General features: G+C 42.4%; 5 protein-coding genes across 6 annotated transcripts; 3 read left to right on the top strand and 2 right to left on the bottom strand.

Moving 5' to 3' along the window:
• The first annotated feature begins 5132 nt into the window (after positions 1–5132).
• LOC132260507 (lachesin-like) lies at positions 5133–13031 on the top strand. Of its 2 annotated transcripts, XM_059758673.1 has the most exons (7): positions 5133–5498; positions 7781–8043; positions 9730–9941; positions 10076–10286; positions 10683–10810; positions 12400–12568; positions 12722–13031. In XM_059758673.1, the coding sequence occupies exons 2-7, from the start codon at positions 7971–7973 to the stop codon at positions 12883–12885; spliced, it is 957 nt and encodes a 318-aa protein (XP_059614656.1). In that variant the 5' UTR covers positions 5133–5498; positions 7781–7970; the 3' UTR covers positions 12886–13031. The 2 variants fall into 2 exon arrangements, with proteins under 2 accessions (XP_059614656.1, XP_059614665.1); XM_059758682.1 differs by having other exon boundaries at positions 5133–8043; positions 12740–13031.
• Positions 13032–13556: 525 nt separating this feature from the next.
• LOC132264787 (transmembrane protein 198) lies at positions 13557–17425 on the bottom strand. Its single transcript, XM_059765111.1, has 5 exons — positions 15902–17425; positions 15507–15720; positions 14683–14996; positions 14295–14615; positions 13557–14232 (listed from the first exon to the last, which is right to left on the bottom strand). Exons 1-5 carry the CDS (start codon positions 15953–15955, stop codon positions 14119–14121), a joined length of 1017 nt encoding a protein of 338 aa, XP_059621094.1. The 5' UTR covers positions 15956–17425; the 3' UTR covers positions 13557–14118.
• A 227-nt stretch (positions 17426–17652) lies between these two features.
• On the top strand, positions 17653–18718 carry LOC132258190 (alcohol dehydrogenase-like). The gene is made up of 2 exons (XM_059755348.1): positions 17653–18540; positions 18601–18718. The coding sequence occupies exons 1-2, from the start codon at positions 17906–17908 to the stop codon at positions 18716–18718; spliced, it is 753 nt and encodes a 250-aa protein (XP_059611331.1). The 5' UTR covers positions 17653–17905.
• Positions 18573–19605, bottom strand: LOC132259700 (DNA polymerase zeta subunit 2). Its single transcript, XM_059757475.1, has 3 exons — positions 19473–19605; positions 18757–19412; positions 18573–18695 (listed from the first exon to the last, which is right to left on the bottom strand). Exons 1-2 carry the CDS (start codon positions 19477–19479, stop codon positions 18838–18840), a joined length of 582 nt encoding a protein of 193 aa, XP_059613458.1. The 5' UTR covers positions 19480–19605; the 3' UTR covers positions 18573–18695; positions 18757–18837.
• A 45-nt stretch (positions 19606–19650) lies between these two features.
• LOC132259606 (cobalamin trafficking protein CblD-like) lies at positions 19651–20712 on the top strand. Its single transcript, XM_059757354.1, has 3 exons — positions 19651–19863; positions 19965–20281; positions 20347–20712. Exons 1-3 carry the CDS (start codon positions 19713–19715, stop codon positions 20620–20622), a joined length of 744 nt encoding a protein of 247 aa, XP_059613337.1. The 5' UTR covers positions 19651–19712; the 3' UTR covers positions 20623–20712.
• The last annotated feature ends 176 nt before the right edge of the window (positions 20713–20888 follow it).

Genomic DNA, 20888 nt, shown 5'->3' with positions numbered 1-20888 from the left:
AATACATTTATTTTTCAGTCTCTTCACTCCGTCACACTGAATTCGTCCTGAATGCCTTTTATCTTTTTTTTCTGCGAAGGCCAACAGGAAACTCCACTTCTGCGAAAGGCTCTTCGTTAGTATTTTTTTTATATGTTGTCCTCCTTCCAAGAATTTTAATCAAAGTAATGCGCCTTGTTTTCTGTTCCCGTCAAAGAAGTCTCATGCACACAATTATGTGTGTAAATATGTATTTCAAGCCATATTTATTGCAACTTGCTTTACTTAACTTGTGATGTTGACGTATATAGTCAAGGGGGAGATAATGTGCTCTTAATCTGTACACCACTTCCTGTTTTCGCAATAATTCGCAAATTTTAATAAATATCTTAAGATTTCATGCGATATTTCTGTAAAAATTCACTTAAAACTGCCGTTTTGCGTATCTTGTCTGACCATAACCTTAAAAATATCACTAAGGAATTTTAAAAAGCTCCAATAGGAAGCCTTATAGATCACAAAATCATCTCTTTTGATTTGTCAATAAACTCAAAACTGCTGATTTACAATCAAAATCGTATAGAAAGTGGACTAAAGAAACAGTTATCAAGTCAACAACACTGGTTTTGAAGTTAAGTTTGACTTCAACATAAATTTGCAGTGTTTTTGGCATCAAAGGTTCAAAATAGCAATGTTTATTGCATGAAAATCCTTGATTCTGCCAATGACTACCAATCTTGGCGACATTAGCATAAAAATTTATGCGCTAGAGTGCGAAAAATTCACAAAATCCATCTGTGAATCGTAGCATAACCTAGAAAATGATTATTTCTTCGCACAGTTCAATAGAAATCCAAAGAATATGGACAATTTGGTAGAAAAGCAATCCCTCAGAAAAGGAATATTGTAGGTTTTTCAACAATTCCACTTCTTAAGTACTCTTTCTGAGTTGTACACCACTTCTGACTATATTATCTCCTCCTTGTATGAAAATTCAACTGTAAAATAGTATATTATAACAGAGAAATATGAAACTGACACAAATCTATTGTCTGCACCTAAGATAGACTGTAAAATTTTCAATCTTGGAGCCAAAATTGCCCTCTTTGACCTCCGTTTTCGACGCTTGTACACACAGAGTATCTCCTTACCCAAGTGAGAGGTCTTGTGCGAAGTTCACCGAAAGAGCACCTGATGACTAGAATAAGAAATGATATTGGGGAAATTGAGAAAGTTTTGCAAGTGAAATTTATGATATTGCATTTCTTTATTTGCCACCTTCTCACTCTCACCACCTCCGCAAAATAGTTTACAATGCTGGAAAAAGTCACTTCAATTCATTGGAAGTTCTTTCGCATATTCACGATGAAAAATTTACAATTCCCAGTTCAGCCCTTATTCATTCATTTCTTCAAGCAAATTGATTTTTTCCCACTGCGCACTTTTCTCGGTGCTTCTCTTTTTTTTCGGGGAAAACTTAATAACTTTCACATAAAACTTTTTACAAACATACACACGCATGGAGACAGAAAGTTTTTTCCAGCTCTTCCTGGCAGAGAAAATCAAATTTATAGCCAGAGCTTTCACAACATAAAATAAACATCCGCCAACGAGACAAACTCCAATAAAAAGTTTATCGGAAGGTATAAAAAAGAAGCCAAGTAGCAAGAAATAGAAAAGTTAAGGCATGGAAGGTAACACTAAAAATTGCATTAAAAATTATGAATCAGTGTGACAAGATCGAAGCATGGCGTGGGTGAGTCAACATGGAATTCGTATTTGTGTAACGTGCAATATTGAGAGAAGAGCCATTGGCAAATAAATAATACATAAACAATTCTGAAAATTAAAAGCAAACATGCAATGTACAATTTCCCTCATATTCCAGTAGCATTTTGGGATTCGTTGCAATTCCTCTGAAAAAATTGTATTTCGAGCATCCACACATCAGTCGTTATAGAAATGAGCATGGATAAATTCATGACGGCTTTATTCTTTCTCCTCTTCGACATTTGTCCTCATCTGCTTCGTTAAACCTCCAATGTTTTTCAACTATAAAATGTGTTTATATAATGGCATTGCATTATGATGGCACTTTGAAAGTTTTCCCTTAAGCATTCCCTGAACTCTGCATGGATTCTTAAGGTTTCTCTGCGTCGGGGGCTAAAAACTCAAGTGCGGCACGAGTTTACCAAGCGAAATTCAATGTCGAAGTCCCCTTCGTACTTTCTTATACTTTTCTTAAATAACTCAGTGGAATCCACTTTGACATAAGCTCAATTTGTTGGAATTTCATTCACTCACGAGATAATTCCACGGTGTTTCGGTTGAAAGGCGAAAAGAGAGATGAGAAGAAAATGTTCCAAGATATGCCGAGAACGAGGAATTCAAAGGAGACAAAAAAGCGCGCCACATGATACAAAATTTAAGTTTATCTTGAAATTTGTCTTCTCCGCTCAACCCCTTCCTCACCTCCCACACATTCCATTAGACAGAGAGCCTCCAACTCCCCGTCTCATTGGCTGTCTTGGGTTGTGGAGCAAAAAAATCACATTTCCTCTGTGTGAAAATTCAATTGAAAGACTATCTTGTGATTACAGTTCAGCCAGCGTCAGGTCAGAGCCGCTGGAGAATGATGTGGAAAGAATCTGATGGGGGATGAGGAAATAGAAATAGTTTCACTGCATCATCTGCCACCCCATGAAGATGTATTTTCGTTTCGCATTTCTGTCTCTTGTATTGAGTGCAAAAAAAAGGTGAAAGTTCTGAAAGCAGTACGAAACTTTCTGTGAGAAATCAATTTATACTCCACCGAATTCGATGTTATATTCGCACAGTAAATTCCCCACACAAACATGAACATGCAAACTGCGAGTGGAAAACTTTTCATCCGCGCATTCATTTTGATGAATTAATGAGAGGGTGAAGGACCAAAGAAGTGTGTCAGGTGGAATGTCATCATGATATCATCAACAAGGTATTCCATGAGACAATAACATGTCGCGAAATATTACACCATCATTATATCCACCCCAAAAAGCTCCACTCGCACAATTGTCTACATTTCAACTTGTGACTAAACTTCAGAGAGCTCTGAAATTACCTACTGTCTGACGCACTCGAGAATTGTAATATGATCACAGAGATTTCCCCAAGAAATGTCAAGCTTTGCAGCACTCTTTGAGCTCCACGAAAAACAACCACAAGCAGAGATGTTGCTCATGTAGATGAAAGATTTCAGATGATATTGGGCTAGATGTTCCTGTTAACAACACTATAATAGAAACACGAGATTAATCATTCAATCACAAGACTGTTGATGCCCTAAGAACCCTTCTTTTGATACTATTCCGCAATCTTCTATCTCGACCCTCTCAACTCTGGTCTCCGCCCTCGAACATCCAGTACATTTTTCTCCCACACCCACGCCAACACTTTACCATCTCGACGTCTCATTAGTGTGATAATAATTTTTTGAGCGGGACGGGGAATGCGAGCGAATATGAGTGAGGACGAGAGAATGGAAAATGGTTCAAAGTGGAAATTGGCCGTGTTGAGGCCTGACGTGGGTGGAGGAACATGGAAATTAACATGAGGAGCAGAAATGAATGAAATTGGTGGTGGCCAATTGACTTGAATAAATTATCCTTCTGCAGCTGACACTTCTTTTCCCCGCGATCTTTCCTCACTCTGCACATATCCTCCATCTGATGGCATCATCAGGATCCCTCGAAATGCTTACCCAGTAATCTCTTGTCGCATCCATTCGCTGCTATTTGCAATGACGGAGGAGTGAATGAAGTTGGGAGTGGAAGAGGATGAAGATGGAATATCACACCTTCGTGCAAAAACGCTTACGGATAAGAATAATTAGGTATTTTGTCGTCGTCTCCTCTCCGCCTTGTCTCAAGGGTTCAACCACACTTTCTTCAGCACAAACAAACCCCAAACCAACAGTGCCCGGAACTACGTGTTGGAGAATAGAAATGGGTAGAAAGAGAGAGAGAGAAATTGAGATATAAATCAATGAATCTCTGGGACACACAAACACAATTGTTAGAATTTTCTCTGCCTTTCCCTCAATCGCCATCATCTCATCATTGCCAAAGGGGGAGGAAAAGGAAGGCATTTAGGCCTCCTCTTGGAGAGTGTGTGTATTTCGGGAACGTGGCAGAGGACAAAAAGGCAAGAGGAATGAATGAAAATACAAGGGACTGCCATTGAAAATGGAGAGAAGAATGGCACAGAAGTCAATCTAGAGGAAAACACACCTCTTCCTCTCGACAGAACACAAGTCAATGAGATTAAATCCAGTGTTTTAACGACGAAGAACAGAAAAACTGCAAAGTCTCAATTAATGTTGACACCTTTGCCAGTTCTCTTCCAGTTGAAAAATAAATTGAAGGCAGTTGTGAAAAAGCGAATTCTTCTTGCATTTTCAATCATTCATATAAACACACCTTTCCTTTTATTTGTAATTGAAATTCCGACTCTAGAAGAATAAACTGAGCATCTGAACCAACATTTTGCAATATATGTAAATTGCATGAGTCCCTAAAAGACGTTCAGCACGAAGTGCGACGGAAGAATTTTCCCGCCCGCGCAGAGAGGAAATGAAAACTCAATCAAACGTGGGTGTTGAGTGAGGAAAGTCATCTCGGGAGGCATTATGTGAGCAATAGTCATATTGTGTGAATAAGTAAACACGTGTAGCCTGGCGAATATCCACGTATGTTCGCAGTCAATATTTCGCAATCGTGGAAATTTCTCGGGCGCGGAGAAATGGGAACACATCGTGAGTAATCCAGAAAGACATTCATCTCTCCAGATCCTGATGGTCGCCGTTGTGGAGCAGCAGCGCCGCGATTCTTCATCCCATTCAGTGCGCCCTCCCCACCCTCCGCGGGGGCGCTCCGCCGGCCGGGAGCTGCCGCCCCGGCCGCCCATCTGATCAGCGCTGGCGATATGGTGGAGATATTGACTCGCGCAGACGCGCCTCGCTCTCCAGCACGAGTCATCTCGACGGCGGTCCGGAGACCATCCGACCAGGATAATTCAGCTCAGGCGGTCTCTTTCCCACCCATCCAGGAGCCCCGCCGAGCGGTGCCTTCCAGAGTTTGGCGCGCGCTCCCCACAGTGTATCATCTCCTCATCATCGCAATGCCAAATGCGTCGCGACAGGACGTCACCCAGTCCTATTTCGGTGCTGCCGCCGTGTTTCCACATCCCTGCGGAGTGTCCTGCTGAAAAATCACCCTCCTCGGGATACGTGAGGATGCCAAATTGCTTGTCCAGTTCAGTGTGTTGTGTGCTGTGACCTAAAAAACCAGAGACAGTCGAAGATTCATCTTGTTGAGCCATCGCCGGGCGCTCATTGCGAGCTGTGTGGTGTAAACTTCCTCCTTCCGGAGATCCGTGTCCATAAAAAGGGCACAGCAGAAAGCATTTTTTCGCCCTGTGATGTTTTTATGCTCATCGCATCCGCATTTTTGTTGTCCGCACGATGAATGGACAAATGGGTATGCCGAGCTACAGCCCCATGAGTTGTGCAGCCTTTGCAGGGGCGGAAAGAATCGCCCGATATTGAGATACATAAATTCTATCATCGAGCACAGTTCCAGCGGGAGAATAACAAGTGAAATTCTCTCTGGCAATTTCCCTGGTCTCACACTCAAATATTTTCCAATTGCGATAAACCCATAAGAATTCACGACACTTCCCTCCGCGCTGACGGCTCCCCTCTGGCTCAGGCCATGCTTTCCATTTATCACCCTCTTCTATCTCCTAATACTACATAATAGAGACTCCCCAACTGCACGGAGGGTCTGAGAAGAAATATTTCACAGATACTTGAGACTCCAATAATGTGAATCACACTTTCTCCCTATTCAATTCACCCAACACACAAAACCATTGAATAGTCCTTTTTTGCCTTTACTCAAAATCCTCTCTATCTTGTCCGTTTGGCACAATGAAAACTTTTCAAAACTTTCTACATTTCTATCAGATCTTTCCTTCTTTTTGCGCTTTTATGTCACTGTGACACGCAGTTTCAAAAGGAGAAAATTGGGTTGTCTGGAAAATTTTACAGATTTCTAAGTTCGTTAATCGTCCATAATGGCGTCCTTTCTAGATAAACATTTCGCATTATTGTGAGTGAATATTTGATAAATAACCTTCTGAATCACCTGAAGATAAATATTTTCATGATCATAGCGATGTGAAGAAAGGCAATATATTGTCGAGGAGCTTTTCAAAAGGAAATCAACCGGGAATGACTTAATAATGATGTCTAAAAGACCTCTGTTCACTCACACACCTTCTCTAGACTCGATTTATTCCATCTTCACGATTTTCTCAAGCGATATACAATAAGCGATACAAGAAATGCTCTGTCGGCACTTAGAGCTTTGCACTCTGCAATTTCCTTCTTATATTAAAAGGAATTCTCAATTTATATACTTCTTTTTTCCACATCCAGATTGTCTCTCATTTATAACCAAGGAGGCAAATGAAGAGCTTTTCCAACAGAGTCTTGTAAGATTATTTATAAATTTCTTCATTTAAAAAGCTCCTTTGTAAGAGAAAAAGTTGACTTGGCGAAAATAGCTCCACTTTTCCCATCTAGATTGAATTGACAACGCTGAAATACAGAAAACTAACATTCTTCAGGCATGTCAAACACTGTTCTTTTCTGTTTATTCACGGTCGCCTGGACACAAGGAAAACAGAGTCATATATCAAACAACTCAATACGTTAAACAGCAGTAGAACGAATAAATAGTGGAAGCGGAAAAATGAATGAAAACTAAGTTGTATCAGAAAGCGAGTTCCACTGCGGTTAATTTATTGCAACCAGTTGCAATTGATGCACTTTTCCAACTCACCTTCTTGGAAACTCAATTTGCCGCTTATGTGAAAATGTTTCCCATTTCGCCCAACACCCGAGAAACTCCAAAAACACTCGATATTCCCCCACCCTCGGCCACTTCCTCAGTTTCGCCACCCCCACCCCCGAGCACTCGGAGCACTTCAGCTCCCCCAGCGCCTCAGTGAGTAATTTACCGTATCGTAACTTGATTATTTGCATCGATTTCGAAAGCTCTCCTCCTCGCACGACCATTCCTACACCCTCCAAGTGGCATCCGAAAGCCCTTTGCCGCTTTGTTTGATATGCGAAAGTTGGGGCGCGCCATCAAGAGAGAATTTTCCCCATGATTCTTCACAGCAACTTCTTCAGGCTCACCCCCAATTCCGCCCCCACCGCCAGCGTTTTATGTACAAGAGGCGGGAATGTCTTGCGGGACAAATACTTGTGTGATTTATGACCATTCCAAATCACGACACATTCACACACACATACACACATTTCGTGAATAAAGCATGGACTAATTGCTTTTTGAGAAGTCTCGAGGAGGATTTACGCAGAGGCGACAATTAACAGCAACCGCACAGCGAAATCAGAGAGCTTTCCTCTCGTATATTTCCCATTCCGAGAGCTTTCACAAATTTTCAAAGCTATAATACTTCCAAATATAGACAATATTTATTACATATAACCCTTCTGAGTTTTTGCTCACTCTATAATAACGAGAAAAAAAGCATTTTCCATAATTTTACCCATAGGCTGTCACTCATAAAATGAATATTCCAATTTGCCACAACATTTCCTGGGCATTTTCATGAAATGATAATTATATATGGTAAAATGAAAAATTCATACTGCAAAAGCTCATATTCGCATAAATGTGACTTAAAAATTGATTAAACTATCGTCGTTTGACACTCTCTTCTGCCACAGCACTGAAATATTATAAACCATCAAAGCTTAACGCTAAATGAGTGCTCATTAGAGTGTTGTTAAAAGGAAAAAAAACTGTGTATTCGCTCGCTGATATTCAATTAGCAACATTAAATATGAACAGGGTGTGAGCAGAGGGAGAAATCCATCTCCCAGTGTGTTGGCTGTCACCATTTTCCATATATAATCAATGAAATATGACGTGATGACGCTGGATATTATGAAAGGCTTTGCAATATATGTAATCGCAATATTCATACCAGGTAAACCATTGTAATTATGCACGCATTACTGCTTTTATCATAAAGACTTTGCACAAAATATTAAATTACAAATAACCTGTGTTTCTCTTTTAATTGAACTGCTGAATTTGCCTCTTTGTGGAAATTGATATCTAGAATAAAATTGTAATTTTACGCCATTTGGTAGTTAATATTATGTGTATTAATGCAGAAGTCAATTAAATAAAAATAGAGCTGCAAATATTTAATTAAAAGATATCATTCTCATTATAAAACTCCATTTATTGTTGACAAGTGAGTAAATAAGGCCAGAGAAAGGGAATCACAAACACCATCGAAGCATAGTTTCTATTCAGCACAAACATGCTTGTGCATAATTATGCCCTTCCAGCTGTGTTAACTCAACAAACATGCAATAATATGACAACAATGGCAAAAAGAACACTCCAGTATAGAGCAGAAAAATGCTTAAATAAACCATAAAGCGAACCGACAAAAGCTTAAATAAACATTTAGCCTCCGGGAGAAGAATGAGGCCTCAAGAGGAATTCACCCGAAAAAGCACTCAAATCATCCCCATTAATTTTCTTGAACAAACTCAAAGCTCCAAATGTTTCCCCAAAAATATCAAATTTAACGATTGCGCGAAATGAAATAATTTGACCAGAAGAGCATCCGAAAAACATCTTCCAATGCTATTTGGCCAAGATGAAGGACGAAGAGGAACGAGTGAAAATATTTAATTTCACGGAAGAAAGAATTTTTATGCTCACTTTATGAATTTCACACCATCATCTTAATCATTTCTTTCTCCTTCAAACAATCTTCCTTCACTGCCACTCTCACGCTTGTGCTTTTTCCATTTCCCCCGCATAGAGATTGCAAGAAGTGGCTTTCTTTGAAACACTGTATTTGACAATGGGAAGACGAAAACACTCTCCAAAGTAGACGGTAATTTCTAGGCTCTGAATTACATGAGAAAATTAACATGAAAGCCATGAAGATGTGCGCATATGAAACTTCAGGACACGCAACACTATTTTTTTTTTTCACCCATAAACATTGTGTTCAGAAAGCTGAGAAATAACCTCGGAAGTAGCCAAGAAAGCACCGTCATATCTCTGGCCAGCATCTCTGGGGGATTATTTTGCTGAAGCAGAGCAAGAAAATGGGTGAATGAAAATCATGACAAGAAAGTTACAATAAAATGAGTCACCTTATTCATTAACTCCCCACTAAATTCACCCAGAGATGCTCATTCCTTTTCCATATCTCTGAATTATGTATATGTCATGTTATATTAGAGTTAACTAACTTTTGTACACATTTTACAATTTTATCCCCAGCAACTTCGCCTTAGTTCTCCCAGAGAACCGGGGTGGCATTAGGGGATGGGGTGAATGCGGCAAAAGAAAGCAACACAACTTTGTGATACAAAAGAGGAGAATTTCCACCAACATTGACTCTCTGGCTGTACACTTTCTTCAATTCATACACAGAATGAGACAAATTCAGCAAGAACAAATAGTCGCTTTTTCCCCTCGCGCCACTTTCCACCCGTTTTTGCACAGACACACCCTGTCACACGGCCTTTGAACCCTTCATCCTCTGCTGTTAGCAACCCGCCACAAAACCCATCTTCACAGTGACATCCCCCCATTGTAGTTTTTGCCATTGCGTCTTACGAGCCACATTTGCCATCCGCAGGTGTTATCCTCAAAGGACAGGCCGATGAGTTCGCCGAGGATTTCAATTCTCACATCAATATTGAAACCACCACGTGGCTATATTCATCATCATCATCACCATCGGGCTATGCGGAGCCCTATTTTGATCCGATGACCCTCTCGAATGTGACGGCTCTCGTTGGGAAATCCGCTTATCTCAATTGTCGTGTTCGAAACTTGGGCAATAAAACAGTAAGTTCGCTACAACTTTTCGAGCATTTCAGCACAACAGTCTTCGGCACCACTTTTCCCACACACACACATACACCCCCTTTGTTCCCGTTGCTCTTTTCATCATTTTCCACTCAATAATAACTCGCTCAAAGGTTTCCTGGATACGACAGCGAGACATTCACATCCTCACCGTGGGAAGCTATGTGTACACCACAGACCAGAGGTTTCAAACTGTCTACCATCGAGAATCCGACGACTGGACGCTGCAGATTAAGTGGGTGCAGAAGAGAGATGCCGGCGTCTACGAGTGTCAAATATCAACCCAACCAATCCTCAGCTACTTCGTGTATCTCAATGTTGTAGGTGAGTTGAGGTGCTGGCCATTTGAAATGCAAATTGCTATCTCATAACCAAATGAAGGCACTTTGAATATAGGCTTTGTAGCGGTTTAGAATACAAAATGTTCTATTTTGAGATAATTTATGACCAGTTGAGAATCCTTCTTCCTCCTATCTCAAGTGTGTCTTAAGCTATTTTGCTACCATTTGTATGATAATGACGATACAAATTAAAATTGTAATGCAATTCACATTAATTGTCCCCAAGAAATTATTCTAAAGCTATCAATTTTCCGCCTAAGAATTGATGAGGAGCACTTGAAACTAATGTTTGTGCATTCGGACAATTTTCACCTCTATTGCAAATTTATGAGACATGAAAATTTATCCCATAATTTTTCTCCATCTCCACACAATCCAGTTCCAACGGCCACAATTCTGGGAGCTCCAGATCTGCACGTGGAAAAAGGGAGCACCATTAATCTCACATGTTCAATTAAGTACAGTGCTGACCCACCTGCATACATATTTTGGTTTCATCACGATGAGGTATGATAAGAGAATTTAATTATCACTGTAGCTCACTAAGTTCTTGGGCAAACAGAAAACTACAGCGGAGAATTTCAGTGCCATAGAGAATCGAGCGAGAGTGAATTGAATTAGGTTATGCAAATTTCTCTCGACACCCAGAAAATGAATTCTTTTAGTTTAACTGCTTTCGCCATAGTTAATTTATCCGGTAAACACAGCATGAAGAGAGAGAGAGAGCGTGTATCATTGCGGAAGTTGAAGGAGGAATTTTGTAGATATTCTCAGCTTTCACAGTGACTTTCGCACTTCCTCACTGTCGAGAAAGAGAGAAATGTTCTACTTGGAAATCGGTCTTATGGAAGTTAGAAGTCACGCTTTGACTTCTAGTGTTATTCATTTATTTTATCTCACGAGGAATGCAGAATGCATTGAGAGAAATAGTTTCCTAACATCCAAAGCAGATGCGCTCATTTGCTGCAATCTGAACGAATTCTGAGAGATTCTCTGAGGCGCGAAATAATTTACAGGCATCTTCCAAATGAATTGATAATGAAATACAGAGGCGTGACATGAATTTTATATCATCACTCTAATCATTCAATCATGATCACGCAGAGTCTCAATTGAAATGACTTATCAATAATAATGCGTGATGGGGAAATTTGTCAAGATGACAACATGATGGGGGAAAAGTGTACAAAATATTTCCCAGAAAATTCAATTTCCCCGTGTGTAATACACTTTTTAACAACTCTCCCGAGGCCACAGAACGCCTCGACACAAATGCCAGAGCATCAATTGAAAATTTTCATTTTGTCTACTCTCATTTCACAGCACAGCATGTATTGATTTTCCCATGATTCCGCATATGTTCAGCATTCGCACAGAGCTTTGGATTTTGCCAACTCATCTCTCTGGATCATCCCCGTGGCCAAATATCAAAATAATCATGAATATTCAATGAAATTACGCCCAATGGGCTCAAAATGCATCGCCATCTCGCAATTCGCACAAAACTATTTTAATTGCAGCAGATAAATTGCAATTAAAAGTCTCAGGCGACGAATTCAACTCATTTTCACCCTAATTTCCCTGACAATTAAAATTCATTCCTTTGAGTATTTCTTGCAGCAAATTGAAAAGCACAAGGAAAATGCTTTAATGAATTTTCTCATCCTTTTTATGAATATCTTTGTTTCAATTTTCGCCAGAGAACTATTTGAATAATTTTTGCTGCTGCTATTCCATACATAAAATGCCTATAATTTTTACATCAATAAATTTGAAAATAACACATTTTTTGCTAAAATTTGCCACTCATCGGAAAAATAGTAAATTCCCAATGGAATACTTTCAGTTAATATCCTGGGAAAACACATAAGCCGATGTAATAATAACGATATAGACTTTTTATACAATAATTCCGTTCAATACTTTGTGATACGCATTTTTAAGCAGCTTAAAAACTGTTTTACAAGGAAATTTATGCGGGTTTTTAAGAGTAAATTTGTTCAAATTTCATGCGTTTTTTTCCTCCGCAAAAGTATTCTCTGCATTTTCCATCTGTCCATTCTCTCTGCTGACCGAATTCTCTTCTCGTCCTGCAGGTGATTAACTACGACAGCACTCGAGGAGGCGTTTCGGTGATCACGGAGAAAGGCGACGTCACCACGTCTCACTTGCTAATACAGAATGCCGACTTGGCGGATTCTGGCAAATATTCCTGTTCTCCATCAAACGCAGATGTTGCCAGTGTTCGAGTTCATGTGTTAAATGGTAAGGTGTATCGCATGTACCACCCCTTCGGCGACTCCCCCCGCGACACGTGGCGCGATTAGAGCGCGCCCGAAGATGTGTGCGCTCGCGGGAGGCGTGAAGGATTAGATTTGCGAGTGAGCCTTGGGATTTTCGTATTAATTCTGAAGGTAGTTCGGGCTATCGTTTCAGGCGAGCACCCAGAAGCCATGCAAACGGCCTCTCTTGGCCTCTCGCGGAATTGGATCAACAGCATCCTGATTCCGCTGGGCATTCTGCTGCTGACCAACGTCAACTTCTCAACATCGACGCCCGTGTATCGTGTGCAGAATATTTAGCACGCAATCGACTTCTCGGCTGTACAGAGTGAATGTTGTTATGTGTTTCGGATGCAAAAAGAACTCCAAGTGAAAATGTCTCGAGAGACACTAAATCAAAATAGCAATAATTTTTAACGTAAAATACAATACGAAAATTCGTCATATTTCAGTGTTTTATTCTTCCCTAGATAGTTTGATTGGGGATGTGAAATATGGTTTTACGCATAAATCTAGCACGTCTGCATAAAGAAAGTTGAAGCCGAAATGTGAAGGAATATTTTAATTTCTTTTGAAAGAAAATCTTGTTATTTTATTACAATTCAGTCAAAATATCTGGTTTGTTCAACAATAGCAAGGAAGAATTGAGAAGCAGAAAATACTGCAATGCAGTTTGTATGGTAAAGACGTCTTAAGACATTTTGCAATTGCAATTTCTGCATTTATTATAAAACCCTGGGTAAATGAAGTCAAGTCTTTGTTCATGTATTATTTCACAGAATTCTGGGAAGTTGTTTAAATTATTCAACTGCTGTTTATTAGCAAAGACGCAAACTCACTGCGACTCGAATTGCTCAATTTCCTCCCCATGAGCGCCAAAAGCATTTCAATTCGACAGTTGCGACAATAAAAATCAACCTCAAGTGAAATTAGATTCTAAAAAACATGATAAAACGCCCTACATTCCATATTTTGACTTGAATTTCTTTATTTAAATATAAATTACAACATATAAGAACGCTTCTTTCATAATATAAACTTTGATTGAATCCTCAACATAGAGTTTTGAGCAAATTTTGTCGTCACACGATTTTTCTCACGATTCCATCACGCAAAGTTGCGTCCGGCGATACTTCCGGAAGCGCCCCGATATTTTTGTCCCTCGATTTCATAAATTCTTACAGTCTAAGTTATACTTTTAATTACATTGAACTCCATTGATATAATGTCTTTGGAAGCTTTTCATGAGTCAACAAATGTCTTGGATATTGTCTCTGAATCAAAATGAATTCTACTGGCTTTCTTCTCCTCCACCTAACAATACATATTATTGATGAGAATCTACAGAGAAATATAGCTGAATATTTGATATTCAGGCCTTTGTCATATAGTTTATAACTTTATAGCATTTGATTAGATTTTCCTTCCTTGTATTTTGAATACGTCTTCCTGGGCGCGAGACTGAGTCTCCTAAGAGAGTGCGGTGAAGAGAGAATGTACAGAGACTTAGTAGTAGATATTTGAGCAGTGGCCTCAGGACTTCGAGTCCAGGCCCACAGGGTCCGGAAGGTGTGTCATGTGGGTGGAGTGCTCAGACGACGATCCCGAGTGTGGCTGGATGTGCTTCTGCAGAGCGGAAGCGCAATTCTGAAAGAAAATCGCCAATTTCAGCACCCCAATTTGTCAGCGCGATAAGATCTCAGTCTCACCTGTGAGATGATGTCGCCTCTTGAGGTGCGGATGTGATACAAATACCGGAACTTCCTCTGTCTGGCCTCCTCTCGAGTCTCTCTGGGGCGAACTTGGGGGTTGGGCGGCCTGTTTGCCGGCACTTCCGGCAGCCCGCGCACCGTCACGGGCGCCTCGAGGCGTCTGCGATACGGTTGAGGGCGTTTCTTGTGATCCAGTCGCCACGCCGTGATGAAGCACTGCGCCAGAATACCCACCAGAGCAGTCACTGGCCACGAGCACATGATGACGCCTCCCCAGCACGGCGGCGGAGGCATTGCTGTGGGCTTGATGGCCACTATCTGGAAAGACACAAGCAGAGACTTGAAGAGTCACACAATCTCAGGACTCCTCAGTCTTAATGCTCACCCATTTCACCGTCTCGAGGCTGTGCAGGAAGAAGTCCACGGACAGCAGAACCATCGTTGAGCCAATGACACTGGACGAGACGATTGTGATCAACTTAGCACAGCAGAGAGTCATCACAGCGAATATTACAGCACCTCCTGACACGGCCACGACGATCTCTCGCTCTCCAAACTCATGATCGGGCATCGTGGCGATGCAGAGGACCATTGTGGCGCCGGCGATTATCGCTCCTGCAATCGCACTGACCAGAGCAGACGCCACGGGATGAGTGGAGCCCAGCATGGCTCCACAGAGGCCAGCCGCCACGGCGAGAGCTGCAGAGCAGGAAGAGAAGGATGTCAAGCTGTTGAATTTGCATCACTCTTCCGGGAATGTAACTCTATTAGCATGAATTCTCTTTGGTCACTTTTCATGCAATTTCACAGTGACACGCGGTGTGAATTTAGGCAGTTCAATCACATTCCGCGGTCTCGCTCACTGATTCCCAGAGGTCAGCTTATTGTAATTCATTGGAGTCACAAAAGACTTAACAATGCCGGTAAACATAGGCGCTATTTAACTATTGCATAAAGTTTAACTTGAGTTCTATTCATCAATTGTGCGATATAGTTATTAATGAGGATTCTGTTGATTTCCCAGGGCCGAACTTTGAGTACATTTGCTTCAGATTTACGTAAAGGTATTTTACGATATTGGAGTGAAATTCCGTTTAAATCTTCATTATACTCTAATTAAAGCTATTTGATTTGCTGCCAAAGCCATAATATGTAAATTCAGGCTATTTTGAAAATATTGATCAAGGCAGAGAGGGATTTGCGGCTCACCTGAATCGCCAGGACTGCCGAGGAGGGTTTTGTGCCTCTGCAGCCACAGGACGCATCCCGCGCCGGCGGCCAGGCCCGTGAGGAAGCCGATGGCCCTGAGACAGCGGTAGCCCAGCATCATGTAGACGAAGCCGAAGACGGCGCACGTCGTCCACAGGAGCACCTCCACCATGTCCGGCTGGCTGGTGGGACATATTGACGTGTCCATCACACCCTGCGGCGTCGGGGAGAGAAAAAAGTGAAAGTGGGCGGAATGGGCGCAGCCTCACATGTGAAACTGTGTCAATTGATGTGTGAGTGCAACACTGAGAACAAAGAGGACGCGAGACGACAAAGATGCGGATGATGCGATGGGTGATGAGAGGGTGACGCACAATGAGACATTGCGGACTTACTTGAAGGAGGAATGGCCAAATTTTAGCAACTTCCTCACTCTGCACAAAAACCATTGCAGTGTGTGTGTTTGTGTGTCCTAAATACGTGACTCTACTAATATGGGCTTATTATGAGAGATTAGCACTCTCGAGGATGGTATCAATTAGTCTCTTTGCCTCGCAATTGGGCCGTTCGGAGGAGTGAATGTTGGCAGTGTCCTTTTGTCCCAATTAGAGACTTTAAGTCTTCACAGGTGGGGAAACGTGGGAGACGTTTTGGGGTGTGGGAAGATCTGTCTTTTGTTGTCTCGCACAGTCAATAGTGGCTCTGCGTTGTTTTGTACCCGTTTCTGCAGCGACGAGACGCGCAAACGAGGAGCAAAAGTGTGGAATTTTCAAATCATAGCTGATTGCATAAGCTCTCCTCGCGGTGTGACAGAGCGCGAGAGGGTGTGGATCTGCGGATTGGAGGGACTGGCAGGAGGCAAGAGTCCTCCACCCTCGTCGCACTTGCTTTGTCTCTCTAGAACGCGGAAAAGCACTCTGCTCTCTGTTCACTGTTAAGCCTATTTTGGGAGCTTTTACTTTTACTCTGTGGCAGCTTTGTTGGGGAGAAGAATGTCCTGCTATCCTTACCCTTTTTCACATTTATATTTTACTCTATCGATTTTCCCAGGTCTTCACCAAAAGCACAGTGTTTTCCTCCACTCTGAGTCTCCTCCTCGCTCTCTCTTCACTTGAAAAATATATCTGCAGCCAGAGCAGTATTGCTTGTGCACCTCAGCAGACGCAGCAGTGTTTTTGTCGTGACCCGAGAATCAATACATTGTGGAGAAATTCCTTACATTTTCCACACTGAGCACACATATATCGACATAGACATTTTGCACATGGGGCAGACACAAAAAAAGACACCACATCCCTTATTGCTTGTCGCCGCACTTCACCAATAAATTCCCTCACACTTCCCTTTGTGGCACTGGGCGAAATGATGATTTAATTTGATGACTGGCTTTTGCGTCTCTGCCGCGAGGCCTCAGCGTCCCAGTGAATGCCATGGGCAAAATGGGGCAACACAGAAAGGCGTATGCCACGCAGATTCTGATGTCCAATGCTCAACGCTCAATTTGTTGGTCTCTTTTGTCATGTAATACCTCCACATAGGCCGTATGATTTCATATAATAATCGCTCTTTTCACTCAAAATAACCCACAGAGCGTCTGTGTGACTGGACAAGAAGCACTGAGGCGTAAATATTCAATTTCGTGCACTGCGGATGGGAAAAAATGTACAGAAACACCAATTTTTCATGTCACTCTCTCAGCATCCCAAGTGATTCCCGAACACTTTGTCCTGCTTGAAGATGACCAGACGAAATGCACTGCACAACCTTCTTTCCTTTCTTTCTTCTTCAGCAATTGAGGACGCTGCAATATTAAACTCTGCCCCAAATGCTCGCGAACAACAAACACAATGTGAACAGGCAGGGGAGAGTGAAAAATCACATCTCTATGGGAATGGAAGGATATTCAGGACACGCAACTCTTGCGCAGAACAACCCCTCTTGCGGCCTTTGCCAGGTTTTCCTCTGCTATATTGTGCACGACTTTCCCAGCCTCTGTGTCACTTCCAGGGTTTCCCCAGGCGTGGCGAAGACAGTTGCAAATTTGTCTTACATTCTTCAATTCAAATATTCATTTCTAATTCTTATTTTTATGAAGAAAGCAATGAATGAACGTCGATTTAAGCAATTTAAGCTTTTGAAATATCCTTAAAAATATCAATACATCATTTATTTTTCCAAATTAATCTTACTTTCTTGATAATTTCTTAATTTTGTGACTGTGTTTAGATCGTTTTGACTGACCACCACAATCAGAGTTGTGCTTTGGCCCAGAAAGAAGTGTAGATAATACGTCTTAGGAAGACAGATAAGGAAGACTAGTTTCAACGCTCTTGAACTTCCACTGTTCATCATTACGTGATTGCGGTCAGTGAGCTTTGGAAACCGTCAGTGAACAGGAAATGTCTTTAGCAGCAAAAAGTGCTTTGATTACGGGCGGAACTGGAGGAATCGGATCTGCAATTGTTGAGGAACTCCTTGAGAATGGAATCCAGAGCATCGCTGTCCTGGACCTCAGCTCACAAGAGCCATTCGTTGTGCAAGAGTGGAGGAAGAGATTCCCTGCCATCGCTGTGAAATACTACCGAGTGGATGTGTCTTCGCAGGAAGAATTGGAGAAATGCTACGGAGAATTCGTGAAAGAGACCAAAGGTTTGGATATCGTTGTGAATTGCGCGGCGACCTTCAACGAGAACATGCCCAAGAGAGTCGTGGACGTGAATCTGAACGGAGTCATTCAATCCACGATCATCGCCATTGAGAAGATGAGAGCAGATGGAAGCGGCGTGATTGTCAACGTTTCCTCTGATACTGGATTGGCGCCATTCAGCTTGGGACCGACTTATTCCGTCACGAAACACGCCGTCATTGCCTTCACTCGCGCCTTGGCGCACAAGCGCGACTTCCTGGGAATCAAATTCCTCAGCCTCTGTCCAGGACCAACTGACACAGAAATGGCTCACAATTGCTTTCAATTCACCTTCATGCCGAACAAGGAGCAGATTGATGCTATCAGGAGTCAAATCTTCTTCCAAAGGTAGTAGAAAATTCTCAATTTTTCATATCTTCTAATATAATCTCAACGAATTACTTACAGTTGCGAAGTCGTTGGAAAGGCAACCGTGAAGTACATCCAAAAGGGAAAGACAAGAAGTGTTTGGCTCGTTTCTAACAACAAAATCGAAGAAATTCCTGTGGAAGATGTAAAATTTTAGAGCTTCAGCAATGGAAAAAATTGTACACAATTTTCTACCTCAATTCTCTTCCCCTCTTTGAGACGATTACAGAATTCTCTAGCATGGAAATAAATACTTAAATCGAATCAGGAATGTCTTCAGACATTGTATTCCTCGGCGTAAATTTGCAATCCCACGTAAGGCGCGGTTGTGATGGGTAAAAGTGTGGCTGTTTGCTTCTGTTCCGGCGAAATGTCGCTGGCTTTGAGCCAGGGAAAGCCCTCGAGGTGCTTCTGTCCGCCCAGCGACACGAAGGCCGACTGTGTGGTGTGCAGGACGACTTTGAAGCTCGTGTCTCCCTGCAGTGGCCTCAGGCCCTTGAGTCTGCCCTCGAGAACGGCGATGGACCGCTTGATGTTCTCCTCGAACTCAATCAAGTACTTGTCATCGGATCCGATCTCGTGCAGATCCTCAATGTCGAAGATGTAGTTCTCGAGGATCGTGTCTCCCTGGTAGATCAGCATCTCCACCTTGTGCAGCTTCTTGCTCCGCTTCAGCGTGCGCACGGTTTCCAGGATGCTCTTGAGGTAGTCATTGAGGGGCGGATAGATGGACTTGTAGACGAAGGTGCTGAAGGATCTGCGCTTCCTGAAGATCGCACTGGGATACACTTGGCGCCCGTACAGGATGTAGTTGATGTACACTTCCAGGATCTCCACGATCAGGTCGTCGTCTGAAAGGCCGGCCAATTAGAAGGAAATCTTAATCTGTATTTAACCAATTTCACGCTCACTTTCCATGGTGTTTTCTAGTGTCTTATCGAGAGCATGGGGAAAGTGCTGGGAAATTAGGCAATATTGTGATGTTCAGCTCCCCAAATGCTCCCGCGAAAAGCGTCAACTGTCACTAAACTACAAATGTAAACACAAAGTGCTAGAATTCAGCTGATTTTGACACTTGACCATCCAAAAAATGTCATTGTGAGACTGAAGTCCGAGAAGAGTGTTTGATTCATTCGCATAAAACGTAAATTATGTCAATACTGTTGCTGAAAAGGCTAAAAGTGAGAGTGAATGCCATCGAGACTGCCTTCGCCATGGGCTGCCTGAAGTGGTACTCCCGGAAAAGTGATCCCAAGAACATTGATTCCTCCTACAAAATAGTGAAAATCCGTGACTTTCAAGGTGAGACAATATGCGCCTCATGAAATTCCTATGCTTGTTGTTTTCCCCAATCGGACTTCCTCTCGTGCTTATCAATCTGCGTCTCACGCATCTATTTATAGACGACGGTGGCCCCCTTGGCGGCGAGGGAGGCTCGCTGGCGCTCTTCTCGCCCAGTCGCTTCTATCTGCCCGGATCGCTGGGCCCCGCTTGGCTGACGCAATCCACCACGATCTCGTCGAATGTCACCCTTGAGGATCTCGTGGACTTTGACGCCAAGTCCCCACTCAAGTTCCACGTCACGTGCCAGAGATGTCCGCTCCTGATCCGCAACACCCTCAAGGAGCTCTTTCCCACCGCGCCTGAGGTCGCCTCGCCCAGTGAAATCACCCTCGTGACCCTCGCCTCCCCGGTGGAGACGGAGAAGAGCGCCAAAGACGTGAGAATCCTCCTCTGGCACCCTTCCGGACAGCCGAACTACTGATTTTCTCTCTCTCTCCTCAGTTCGTCCTCGCGGCCAGAGAGATTTGCAGTCGCTTGAGACACTGCGGTTACTGGGGAGACTTCATAAATCCCTTCAGCGGGAAGCCCTTCTATTCCTACACTGGCGGCAGCGATCTGTACACCATTGACGAGAGATTCCGCGGATTCGGGATGAAGATTGAGGACGCCAATCAGTGCAGAGTCATCAGTGCGGACAGCGAACCAACATTTTCCGCCAATGTGTTCACAAACGCCCCGGCCAATCTGGATGTCGTTCGCAGTCTCCTCGAGGAATAGCCCATATCTCAAATTGCCTCAATAAGTCAATGTACAAGAATTTGTAGATAAATTGTATAAATTATTCTCATAAGAAATTCGCAGAAATTCAGCTCAATGTTTTGAATTTTCGCGCATCTCGCTGTATAACAGTTTTGTGGTGTTTTTTTGTGTCTCTCGAGTCAATAACTTAATCGAAGAAGTAATTCTGCGACATTTTCACATATTTTCTTCATTTTTATCCTTTCGATCTTTTGAATTCCCGCGCTGCAGCATCTTTTGTTATA

The sequence above is a fragment of the Phlebotomus argentipes genome, unplaced genomic scaffold (genome assembly GCF_947086385.1).
Source record: "Phlebotomus argentipes unplaced genomic scaffold, Phlebotomus argentipes genome assembly contig_6, whole genome shotgun sequence".
NCBI classification, from domain to species: Eukaryota; Metazoa; Arthropoda; class Insecta; order Diptera; family Psychodidae; genus Phlebotomus; species Phlebotomus argentipes.
Note: the sequence above shows the minus strand (reverse complement) of the source record. Positions and strands in the feature narration are given on the sequence as shown.